This window comes from Panthera uncia (genome assembly GCF_023721935.1).
Source record: "Panthera uncia isolate 11264 chromosome C1 unlocalized genomic scaffold, Puncia_PCG_1.0 HiC_scaffold_3, whole genome shotgun sequence".
In the NCBI taxonomy this organism is placed as follows: domain Eukaryota; kingdom Metazoa; phylum Chordata; class Mammalia; order Carnivora; family Felidae; genus Panthera; species Panthera uncia.
The window spans coordinates 1,825,245-1,837,799 of NW_026057584.1; the positions used below are offsets into that span (position 1 = coordinate 1,825,245).

The 12,555-nt window shown below is 55.2% G+C and overlaps 1 protein-coding gene across 1 annotated transcript in view; it reads left to right on the forward strand.

The window, feature by feature from the left end:
• The window catches only part of NDUFA10 (NADH:ubiquinone oxidoreductase subunit A10), a 51,701-nt gene that overhangs the window by 10,079 nt on the left and 29,067 nt on the right, over nucleotides 1-12,555 (forward strand). Inside the window, exons 6-8 of the mRNA XM_049614554.1 lie at nucleotides 1,115-1,194; nucleotides 6,574-6,628; nucleotides 8,195-8,280. Of these exons, the coding sequence (XP_049470511.1) occupies nucleotides 1,115-1,194; nucleotides 6,574-6,628; nucleotides 8,195-8,280 (221 nt within the window). The remainder of the gene's footprint in view (nucleotides 1-1,114; nucleotides 1,195-6,573; nucleotides 6,629-8,194; nucleotides 8,281-12,555) is intronic.

A 12,555-nucleotide genomic window follows, 5' to 3' on the forward strand; every position in this document is an offset into this window, starting at 1 on the left:
CCCCCGGAGGGTGGGCCCTCGTGCGGTGGATGGAGGGGGGTCCCGGCGCAGTCACTGCTCTCCACCGGAGCCCCGCGGTCCCTGGCCCCATCTCTCTGTCGTCCCCTGTCCCCTAAAGCACGCTGTGAGGCCGGGTCAGTGTCCTGACCACTTCCCTGGGCCCTGCACCTTTCTGTTCTCTCGCGGGGTCTCCGTGCCCCGGTGTCTGGGCAGACCGAGTGTCGCTTCAACACCTCTCAGTGCTTCACTCCCGTTGAGCCCTGTCCCCGTGTTCCTGCCTGCTGAGCCTGCAGCGGCTGAGCAGCGAGGTCCACGCATGTGGTGCCGGCCGAGACTCAGTTAGGCGGCCTGGACACTGCAGACTGAAGGTGCCCACCGGCCGTGTGGGCGTGATGCGGGGGACAGAGGTCGTGAAGACCGTCACCGCCCTTAGGATGGTTCTTGGGAAGCACTGCTCCCACTTAGGGTATTTGTTCCTGACACGTGGTGACAGTGTAGAGTTGTGTGAGGGGGACGCGCAGGCAGTGTATCAGGCGGAGGTAAATGCCACGAAGAAACCAGGGAACGACGATGTGATTTGACCGCAGCGTGGCTGAACTGGAAGAGGTCTTAAATACTGAAGCTTGCTGCTCGTGATTGGCGTTTTCAGTTTCCGAATTTGGCTTAGCACACTTGGAGGTGATAGGGGGGTGAGAGGTGGAGAAGTGGGAGCGGGCTGGGTGTGTGAGCGGCGGGGAAGTGAGAAGGACGGAGGGAGTGGGTGGCGGAGAGGGGGGTGAGGGGTTCGGGGAGAGGTGGGCTGGTCCTCCTGTCTTGGGCGCGCAGCGGAGCGGGCAAGCCAGGCCCGGTGTGTGTGCACGCATGCTCACCGTGTTCTTTCTGAGCCTGTTCGAAGCACGCGTCTGAAGGCCTGTGCAAGGTCGTGCTGTGGGTTCCCTGGGCAAACGGGTTAATCCTGACCGATACCGAGGTCCCTTTTCCGTCGTCCCTACGACACCCACAAGTTGTTCCCAGAAAACCGTGTTTGTTGCTTGTTTTCACGTTTTACACGTGCACAAGTAAAAGAAAGAGACGCCTAAATGTTTCACGCTTGTTTTTTTCTTCTTTTGCTTAGCCACACGAAATGAAGGTCACCTCGGCCTATCTGCAGGACATCGAGAACGCCTACAAGAAAACCTTCCTGCCTGAGATGAGGTGAGCCAGGCGCACGATTCACACGTCTTCACACGCGGCTCCCCGTGCGCCGCAGCCCGGGGGGTTCACTCTCACCACGGTGGGTGTTGTGCGGCACGTTGCGCACTGAGGTTTGCGAGGGAGCAGGACAGCACACGTTCCAGCTTGATCTGGTGGGGTCTTGTTGTTTCTTGGCTTGCTTGTTTCGTCCATCTTCTTTGTTTTACTTCTGAAATCACGGCAAGCCGGAAGCAGACCCTTGCTGTGTTTCACGATAGGCGATAGGGTGTGAGCATCAGAGGACTCCTCTGACACCTGAGCTGGCAGCTGGATGCTCATGTCTACCCAGGGTTGCTCGGCAGTGCCCCCTGCTGGTACAGAAAATTCAGGAGGATAAACAATCCCTACGGGTTCTAAGAGTTCTTCTGAAAGGTCATTTGGATTAAATGAAATCCCACCAAACCCTCCTGTTTCTCTCTTTTCTCCTGTTCTCTTCCTTTCCTGAAGGCGCAAAGTGAATGTGTTTCCGCCCCCTCCGTGTGGCCCATCCTCGTGTGGTCCTTGGCCGCATCGTGGGGAAGGGGGTCGCGGGCCTCCCTCGCGTCCCGCCAGAATTAGGTTGTTTGATGCTTTCACTGAAGGTTCCTAGCAGTATTTCTTAAACTTTCTGAAACTTAACCCTCTTGGTACCTAAAAATCTCATGCCTTTAAGATTTCAGAGTGTAAAATTATGAATAAAAACTGTGGTAGCTTCGGAAGAAAAATTTGGTTTTTAAGTTGAAAACTAATTTTTTTAAGCGTGAGCATCGATGCTTACGCCGCGGCCGTCTTGTGACAGGCTCCTTTCTAGCAGCGGTACAGAGGGTTGAGCTGCGGGCCCCCTTCGTCCCGTCCTGCTGCTCTGTTTGTAAGACCAGAGGTGCAGAAGCACCTCGGTTTTGTAAACCTGCGCCAGGGCAGCGTGTGGAGGTGTGTGAAGAGGCAGAGGGAGACGGTGGACCGCAGCGCGTCGGTTCCGGAAATGCCTCTGGAACATCTTCGGCTGCAAAACAACTGAGAACGGCAGTCCTGGCCCCAGTTGTTCCCCGCAGATTTTCCCGTAGAACTTCGGCTCATAATGCCTGAATCCTGCTGCAGTCGGGAGGGGATTTCCTTTCACTCGGTGGTTATTTTGAAGGCCGTCTCCTTGAGGGCTTCCAGATCACAAAGTGTGTCCGGCCGCCCCCTAAGTGTCCACGGCGTGGTTTGGCATCCCGTACTTGCTTTGTCCTGGGACCCCCTCCTGGGGCCGCACGTGCCACGCTCGACAGCTCACGTGTGCCCCTCCCGGGTCCAGGCAGGTGCCGCTTTCCCCGGCGTCTGGCACGCTTCCCTCCGGTGGCACCAGAGCCCGGGGCAGAGCAGAGCAGAGCACACACCCTCCTGGGCCGGGGCGGCCGTACGGCGTCGGGCTGTGCGGGCCTCGTGGATCGCTCACGGGGTCTGCACGTCGTCGCCCGGTGCTAGCGTAACGGTTCCTCAGGGTGGGTTTTTACCCATCTCGGTCACGGACCCGGAGCCGCAGGAAGCCGCCGAGGCACACGGCGCACGCGCCTCGGGCCAGCGCGCTGAGCTGGCTGAGTTTACACACGGCGTCGCAAACGCTGTCCCAGGCCCACCGGCGACCGCTCCTCCTCCCCGGCGTCCTTGCCCGCGGTCCATTTTCCGAGACGCAGGTCGGGGTGCTTCCCGCCTCACCGAGAGGCCCCAGCGTGGCGCTCAGGGACCTCGGGAGCCAGCCGCGCTGAGGTGAGGCATTCTGGTGGGCAGGGCTGTGTTCTTGGGACTTGACCTGGGGCCTCGGGGCCTTTGCTAAGTCCGGGTAGGAGCGTGCCACCCCCGATGAGAAACAGAGAGTCACGCTCTTGGGGGACGAGCTCTACCTCTTGGTCCTGCTGTGATGTCTGTGTGCCCTGTCTTCTGAACAGATACGGCCTGTGCATTGTCCTGGCTCAAGCCATGTGGGTTTATGGGAGCCACTTAAGTTGGAGGCCATTTGTCACAGTGAACACGTACGTGAGTTTTCTGTGCAGTCTGCCTTATGTTAAGTGTTCACAGGCTCAGGTCACAGTGCAGCGAGGGACGTACGTGACTCCCAAGGTGTTCTCTTAGAAATTCACTGGACCTTGACTGGAACCACAAGTTTTACGTAAAACTTTAAGCAATCTACGACAAGTAGGTTATCTAAAGCGTCTAAGCGTTCGTGACTTAGAATTTGTCACAGACTCAGAGTCTGGAGTTCTCTCTTGTCCAGCAAGAGAGCGGATGCAGAATTAAATGCGAGAGAGGCTAATGTCCGGGAGGATATGTGTCTTGAGGAAGGGTCCTCCCTCCATATTTATTAGGATCAGAAGGCTCGCAAACGTGATGGACGTGCAGAAAGAGACAACGAAACGGCGATCGTCAACTCGTGTGTGTCGAAGCTATGTGGTGTTAGGGGTTTGGGTCAAAATCGTGGCTGCCCGAGCAAACTTGCCTAGGGGATAAGACAGATAGAGCATGCTACCTCAGGGTCAACACGACACTTTTTTTGCGAATTAGCTCCGGGCAGTTTCACCCTGCTCCATGGTCTGTAGCCTGTTTACGTGTTTACCTATTTTGGACCTTCCATCCTGTGAAAGCAGCTTTCCGTTCTCGTCCTCTGCTGGGGGTGCTTTGCCCTGTTGACCTAATCTCCGACGCTTTAGTCCTAAACCTTGTTAACACAAAGCTGCAAGCTCAGGGAATTCCTAAACTTACTCCCCACAAGAGTTCAGGAGGTGTTTTCCCACAGGAATGATTTTAGGTTTCCCGGGCATGTTCATTTGAAGTCATTTGGTTCAATATTATGTATTTACAGTGACTCACCTTGGAAGAGAACATTGTTAGAGTATCAGTAATTAAGCAATAAAATCAAAATTGCTTAAGAGAAATTTTTTTGAGCTCGAATGTCCGTATTTGAAGCAGAGTGGGTTTACCTGACTTGAGGGCAACTGCCGTCCGGGCTGGCTGTCCCGTCAGCTCTCCTCTCCCGAGCAGGCACGCAACGCTTCGCCGTGTTCTTACGTGTTGACCATGAAAGCGTGGGGAGCGTTGCAGCTCTCGTCAGGAGACACTGCTACCCACCACAGGAATACGTTTTCTGGCTTTGAGAACATTTATGCTTAAAATCATTGGAAGGCCTGTGTTTTGTCCTCCTTACCTTGATTATGAAACGTGTCGGAAATGAGCTTGCACCGTGGCTTGGCTTCACACGCTCGTGAGGAGGCCTTTATTCTGCTCTGTTTGTAAATGTTGCCACGACCGCTGGTGTCACGAGAGACACGGCAGGCACAGCGGTTCCCGAGACGGGGGGTGGGGTGGCCTGAGGGGGTCCGCCGGACGTGAGTTCGCTCCATAGGCCTTGAGGGTGTCTCCGAATCTCTGAGATCTCGGCCACCGTCCTGGTTCAGCCTCTCTTCACAGGCCGGTGGGAACGAGGGGCGGGCATGACCCGACGGCAGGATCCTCTGCCATCTGTCGCTCTGTTACTGAGGCGTTTGGCACGGGACGCTGCTCGTTCTAGACACGCGGAGAATAAATGTCGGGTGTGTGGAGTCACACGAAAGATGGAGATGTTAGGTTATGAAATCGGCTCTGCGAGCCGTTTTCCGTTGACCGTCTGGAGTCGCCAGTTCTGCACGGGCGGGGACCCTGTCTCTGTCACCGTGTACGCCCCACACGGTGCCTGCCACCAGCGGGGACTTAAGAGGTGGGCTCAGTTACGTGTGTCGAAGGTACATGTCACCGTGTTCCTGACGTCTCCCGTGCACGCTCGTCACAGCTAGGTCAAGGACGCCAGACCGTGTCGCCGTGTGAGGAAGAGCCGTGTTGTTTCCATGCCAGCCGCCCTCCCTTCCTCATCCAGGGTTGGTGACAACCTCTGTCTCCTACGCACTTGGTTTAATTCTGACTCGTGGGACTTGTCGAGGGAAAGGACTCCCCTCTGCGTGCTTTTCTCCTCGTAGGGACAGTGAGAGGCCGCGGGCCCCTGAGGAGGGGCTGCGTGCGTCAGGTTCTCCGCTTGGGGGCCGCTCTCCCTCCAGCCACAACGGCCAGTGCACCGAGGTTGTGTTTCTAGCTCTGTGGGGTCATTATCAATCTGCTTGTGGTTTCTGACCGTTTTGCCCGTCTTTGTGGCGATACAGGAAATGCAGTGACCTCGTTGCAGCAAGAAACACTTATCTAGTTGGAGGACGTCTTGGAGTGCGCCATGCAGGCTTACCTGCAATTTCAGTGCTTGGGGAGTTTTTTCTTACACTTGGAATGAATGTGAGTCCACAGTAATGATACGAATACAGACGCCTTCCCTGCACTAACTCTGCTCATTACACCGGTGACCTGTAGAAGGTGGCCAGCAGTTGGCGACGCTCGATGCCGTTGTGGAGGGTCGCACGTGGATTTCAGTTTGAGCGTAGCTCGTACATTCTTGGACTCTCTGTCAGCGGGAGAGTGCTGTGGTGTAGACGTCGAAAGAGAGAATGGCCTCGTTTACGCTGTGCAGATGATCCTTGGGAAATAGCAGTCTGTCCTTGACATCCTGCCGTCCCCTTTGCTGGATGGGGGTGAGGCATTCCTGTGGTGACGGGCCGTCCAGTGGACCTCTGGTCTGGGCGGCCTTGCTGGCCTCTGGCCGGGGTTGGGGCGTCAGGTCTCCCACTGGCTGGTCTGGAGGTGGCGGTGGGGGCAGACTTCCCATCTGTGGCTTGTGGCGGTCCAGTCATCTCCTGGCTGGGCAGGTGGCAGTCAACGTGGCGGGGAGATAGGCAGAAGTGCTGGAAATGGCGCTGTCCCCGTCTGGGATCCAGTTGTGACTTTCCAGTGTCCAGACTCAGGCCAGGGACCGGGGGAGTGAGCTGCTCTGCCCTGCTGCGGGCCTGGGCTGACAAAGGTTATCCGGAGGGCCGGTTTGTCTCCTAGATTCTAGCAGCTCAAGTAACCTGTCCTTCCTCTTCCACCACATGGCCACTCTCTGTGCCCACGCCTCAGTGAGGCCCCGGGCACCTTCATCCTGTCCTGTAGCGAAACCCGTGGAGGTGACCCATGGACCCCGTCCCCCTTCGCCACTGGTCCTGGCGCCTGTGGGGTGGGGGTAAGATCGTCAGAAGGGAAGTCAGGAGACGCACCCGCTGTCCAGCCTAGAGCACATTTCTGCTGCTAGTGGGTCCTCCTTAGCCGTTCAGACCATGTGAGCCAGCACGTGCCCAGTGTATCACCCTACCCTGTTCAAAGAATGGGAGGTTTCAGTGTTTGTGGTGATAGTTTTTAAGGTTACGTATTCATTTGTGCATCAACGTAAGCTTGGAAAATTTACGTTGAATTCCATCTTGTTTTTTCTTGCAGGGAGAAGTGTGAGGTTTTACAGTATAGTGCAAGGGAAGCTCAAGATGTGGAAAAGGTAAGAAATCGGCCGAAAGTTTGTGATTATTCTTAAATTTGTTTCATGTGTAGGGTTCTTATAAATCATATAATCAGTTCATCTCCCACCAGTCTTAGCAATGTCTATATTTCATAAGGTTTTTAAAAGAGGTACTGAGCCAGCGTATCTCACTTCCCTGGTCATGAGATTTTGATTTTGATTTGAATAACTTAGTTTCTAGGATCTTAAAATTGTAGAGAATACATCAGTAAGTGCATTTTGTAAAATTCGAGTCAATCTCAGTGCAATGAGAACTTAATGAGTAATAACCAAAAACAGTGGAAAAAAATAATGCAGGAACATTTGCCTTCCCAAATAACAAAAACATATTACACAGTGATGGTAATGAAAGCCATGTGGCGTTAACACAAGAAGTGATAAATGGCTAAATGGAGCAGAGCAGAGAGTAGAGAAGCAGTTGCATGTGCGTGTGCTTGTGCGTGTGCGTGCGCGTGCGTGTGAAGCTTTGGCAAAGGCAGTGCTTTAAGGGAAAACAAAACATGAAGTAGAAGAAAATGATTTCTTAAATGGTGTTGAAGCAGTTGATCGTTCATTAGGCAAAAAGAAGGTCCCATGTTTTAGAAGTTAATCATGAAATACTAAAAGGCGAAACAAAAGGTACAAAAATTCTGGAAGAACAGGTTTTATGGTCTGGGGCTGAGGTACAGGTGGTGACATCAGACAGTACCGTGGAGTTGACCGCTGCAGAGACAACGGGCCCGGTCGGCTCTGGGCACGAGAGGAGGAGAGGGTTATGGAGTGAGGTCCTGTCCACGGAGAGGGGGACGCTCCCTTAGGGCCCGGGGCCGCATCCGAGTGCAGCTCCGGGCCAGCTCCAAGGACTGCACGTGGCCCACTCTGCTTGGACTGCCTGAGTTCTGTTGACTTTTGTCCCTGGGAGGCGGGTGTGTTTGTCGTAGGCGGTTTTACGCCTGGACGGACCCATCAGATGCCACGTGTCCGAGCAGAAGGTTGCATTTGCCCCTAAGACCGTGCCATGCTTTCAGTTTATAATTGGAAATACCCAAATTCCTGAGACTCAAGAGAGGACCCCGGGTGTGGCGTGGTTTGGGGAAAAGTGCATCTGAAAAGGTCGCCCCTCTGGGAGATCAGAGTACAGACTGAGGGTTTGGAGGCTGGGAACACAGATTGTTGGATCTCTTCAGGAAATGGATTAATTTTCTTGTTCTTTTGTTGCTTCCAGTGGCCAGGTCTTGTCTTCTAGAACGAAGTCCCGGGGGCGGGGGAGTCTGTCACGATCACTGTCTCCCCCGTCTTGAGGCTTTTTTTGTCCCGCGCCTCGTCTCCCGGCCCGACGTGTCATTTCTGCGCCACCCACGTGTCAGCGGGCCGGGCGCGCACACGGAGGGTCAGCGCTCAGTCCCATTTCTTCACCGAAGGCTGTCTGTCCAACTTCCTTTCTTTTTGACTTCCGTGGGGATTTTTCCTGCTAGGTGTTTGTGGCTTGCAATGTATTAAAACGTGACCTCGTTTAAATTTCCAAAATGGGCCTCTGCGTCAGGCTTGGAATCGTTTGTGTCGTAGGTGGTGGAGGACATCGAGTACCTCAAGTACGACAAGGGGCCGTGGCTGGAGCAGGATGACCGGACTCTTCACCACCTGCGGATGCTGTGAGTCCCACGCTGTTGGGAACCACCCAGACGGGGCGCGGGGCTGGGTCTTTGAGAATAGTCCACGGCCCGCGGTAGAGACTGACAGAACGTGAAGGAGTTGTGTTTCAAGTTAGGTGTTAACTGTGCCACCGGGAACGAGGTGTATTTCCTTTTTCCTTCAAACAGGCTCTTCCGTCCCTGAGTCGGACAGTTAATTAATTGATTGCCAATGTCAACTCGGCAGATCCTTGGCTGCTTCCGTGTGCCGAGCCCTGAGCCGGGTGTAGAGGGTTCAGAATCAAATAGTAGTCTTGCTTTCATCTCCGGTGGGCACTTTGTCCTCCAGCTCCAGGCAGAGGATGGTGGGGACGCGGCCGTGCGTCCCGCTACCGCTCAGCTTGCCAGACAGCCCGACCCTCGCAGACACACAGCAGAGGGCCTTCTCCTGCTGGTGCCCTGGCGTCCTCAGGGCACCACTCCCTTCAGGTCAGGCCAGCTGTGTCAAGACCGCAGACGTCACGTGCGTGGAGCCGTTGTCACATTTCTGTGCCACGGAATGAGTTTCTCGGTCAGGGCCACGTGGTGCAGATGACCCTGTGAGTGCCCTGGGGCTGCTGTAGCGAGACACCACCCACTGGGGGCGCTGCACACAACGGAGGCTGCTTCTCCCGGTTCTGGAGTCCGGAAGTCCAGAGTCCGGGTTGCTGCCAGGGCGCCCTCCTCTGCGGGTTCTAGGAAGACTCCTTCCCACCCTTCAGCTTCTGGTGGCCTCCGGCCATCCTGGGCTTTCCTGGGCAGGTGTCTGCGTCACTCCCACTCTGCCTCTGTCTTCACGTGACGTTCCTCCCTGTGCGTCTGTGTCTTGCCTACATTTCTCTCTTCCTGTCGGTTCACCAGTCACGGGAGGAGGATCCATGCCAGTGCCCTGGGATCACATGTTAACTTAATCTCTGCAAAGGCTCTTTCCAAATAAGATCACGCTCACAGGTTCCAAGTGGACATGAATTTGGGGGGGACACTATTCAATCCAGTACACCATGTGTTTTAAGGGTCCCTAAGCCCGACTGCACACTTGGAAACTCACTGCAAAGACTCAGGAGTCTCTGTATGGAGTTGTACTCACGGCCGGGGTCACAGGGAGTTAGCAGGTGCACGGCTGGGCAGTGAGGAAGAACCATGGCCAATCTGGAGCCGTCCACGCCCCGGCTTTCGATGCTCCCTCCCTGCCATGAGGGACGTGCCAAAGGTGCTACTTTGTTCAGGAAAAGGCAGTAACACGTGGGCAGGATGTCTGCCCACGAAGCCCACTGGACATCAGTGCCCAGTGTTTTTTGGGGCACTGGTCATGTTGGCACCTTCTGCCTTAGCAGCTACTCAAGGCCTGACCTCCAGGCAAAAGGCCCATGTAAATCCCATCGTACCTTGGTGCGTAGGGTTCAGTGCCCCGGCCTCGGGGCGCTGTTTGGAAACAGAGCTCTCAGGCGTGCTCTGTTTATGACAGCGGAAGGGATTCCATGCGCACACGAACTGGGCTTCTCACAGAAACGTCTCGGGCGGGAAGGCAAATCTGAACCCAGCAAGTGGAAGTTTCTTGTGAGGGCCGCTGGCTGCCCTCCATGATGGGGGGACCCCATGCTACCGACTTCCCTGTTTTGTCCCCCAGGACGAGCTATGCTGGGGGCTCAGCACTGGCCTTGCTGTGGCACGCTGGGCACACACGGTGGCAGGGCCACATCAGTTTTGAGGAGCGCCGGTCTCAGTGTTGAGCCCACGCGTAGCACCCGTCCTGCCCCGGTGACCAGTCTGCCCATCGGACTTGCTCCCGCGGAGCTGCGCCCCGAGCGCCAGACCTTCCCGTGTGTGCCGGGTAGTTTGCTGCGTTGCGGTTTCTTTTGTCTGATAGCTGGATGCAGCCCAGCGTCGGCACACGTGGAAGGGTGCCATCAGCTGTTCGCATCCTGTGCTTGAGGCGGGGTTACTTCTCGTGTGAAGCTACTGAGGTATTACGAGTAAGGTAACTTTTAATGGTTTTTGTTTTGTTTTTTCTTATTTTGTGCTTCAGATGGAAAAAGTAGCAGCTCATGGGAAAGATCCCGTGGTTGTAGGGGTGGGGTTGACAGGGACAGGGAAGGAGGCTCCCCGGGGGAAGGCTGGGGGTGGCCACTGAAGGCCAGGCCTAGCGCTCCGTGGCGGTCCGTGCTCCTCACGCGGCTCGGGGCGAGCGGGGATGTGCCCTGGGCCTGTGGAAGCTCTCTGCCGGCCGCCCCGTCTTCATGGTGAGATGGGAAGTGGGCCAGCGGCCGTGAGCGCCAGTGAGGGTGCGGGGCGCGGGGGGACACAGTGGAGGTTTGAGGAGGGAGGAAATGTCTCAGCCTCGGTGTGGGGAAGACCGTTGGGAGGACCCGCGAGAAACGTGCTGTCTGCGGCTGGTGGGGCAGCGGCCCTGACACCGAGCGGAGAGAGGGCTTTCCCGGCTGCTGCGGCCGTCCCTGGGCTGTAGGACCCTGCATTACAACGGGGTCGGGGTCTGGGGGTGAGTGGGAGAGAGGGCAGGAGAGCCGGGAGCGTACAGAAGTGAATGAGGGTCGTGGTGAGAACTTTGACTCGGGTGATGAGGCGGGTGAAGAACACGGAAATGACCGTCGGCCCCAGTGGGTCAGGGGTGGGAGCCACACCACTCACCATAGAGAGGGAGGAGGCCCAAGTCCAGGATCACCTGTGATTCCTGACCGTGGGTGGCAGGCTGTAAATGTGTGAGCTCGTGTTTCTGAATACAGGTTATCTCGTATGTGTCTTTGTATTTTAGATTTTAACATCATAAGCATGTCCCTCTCTTAGTGAAAACTTAAAAATTTGATTTCTTGATGGCTGCTTGGGGATGCTGTTTGAACCATTTGATGGAGATACAAGTCAGCGGTTGGCAAACTGTGGCCTGTGGACCAAATCCAGCCCTCAGCTGCCAAGAATCGTTCTTACATTTTTAAAGGATCGTGAGAGAAAACTGGTTTATGCTACAGAAACTCTTTGAAGCCCTCAGAGCCTGAAGTACTTACTGTCTGGGTTTACAAGTAAAGTTGGTCCGTTCCTGAGATGCTGCACTAATCCACTTACCGTTTCTTTAATTTTGATTTTTCGGGTTGCTTTGATCCCTTCCTGTTCGTAATCAGCAAGCACGTTGCACGTGTGTCTGTTCCACGCCGGGTGTAAAGGCGGAGGGACTGGGTGAGGTCGTGTGAACACAGCTTACAGCTCTCTCTCGCAGAACCGTTCTCCAGAAAAGGCGAGCCAGGCTGCACGCTCGACCGTCCCCCGGAGTCCCGGACGGACCGCGTGGTTGGAACAGACAGCAGACACTTGTGACTTTGACACCAAAGACGAGTGGTTGCTTTATTTTGCATTTTATGAACCCTGAACTTCAAACAGTTTGTATTTCGGTTGCCTGTTCGTCGTTTGTGAATTTTCTCTTCACCTTTATTGATCTTTTTAAAGAACCAGCTTTTTGTTTTCTTGAATTTCTGTATTGTCTGTTTTCAGTCTGATTTCTGCTCTAGCTTTTATTATTCTTTTTTCACTCTGCTTCCTTCGAGGCTTCGGTCGTCTTTTCCCTGGTCTCCTGGGGCAGAGGCCTGGACGCTCGACTTCAGATCTCCCACGTGCACTCGGTGCTGGCAGCCTCCCTCTGCTGTGCCTGCACTTGTGGTCTGAGAACACACTGAGTTCTGCGAAGGCCTTTTATATGCTCAGGAACTTTTATATGCTCTGGATTCGTGCTCCGCTGGAGTGTGAGCACGATGTGGATGGAATGTTCTGGAGATGTCAGGGAGAACGGGCGGTTCATCCACATCCCCGTGGCTTCTCTGCCTGTGGGTCTGTGGGCCGGTGAGGGGTGACCAGGTCTGCGGCCACAGGCGTGCAGGGGCGGGTGGGGGGGGGCGGGACGGGGGCCTCGGCGGGGTGCTCCCTTCTGCTCCCCACCACCCAGATGGCACCGTTGCCACGCACCAGCACCTCCCGGCACACCGTTGCTCTTCTTCCAGAGCAGGTGGTTGGTTGTCAGGGATATTTGTTGTGCGGATGAGAGTGGGGACTTTCAAGCTTTTTACTTGGAGCTAAAAACTGCAGTCTCTGGTTTTGAAAACTCTGGTTGAGTTTCTGTGTCGAGATGGTTGTATGTTCAGGTGTTTTTGTACATTTACCTCAGTGAGGTCACTTACCTCCTACATCATTCGGGGCCTTGCTGGAAACGCAGTGTCCTTTCTCTCAGCTGCTGCCTAGTGTCTCCGTGTAGGTCTG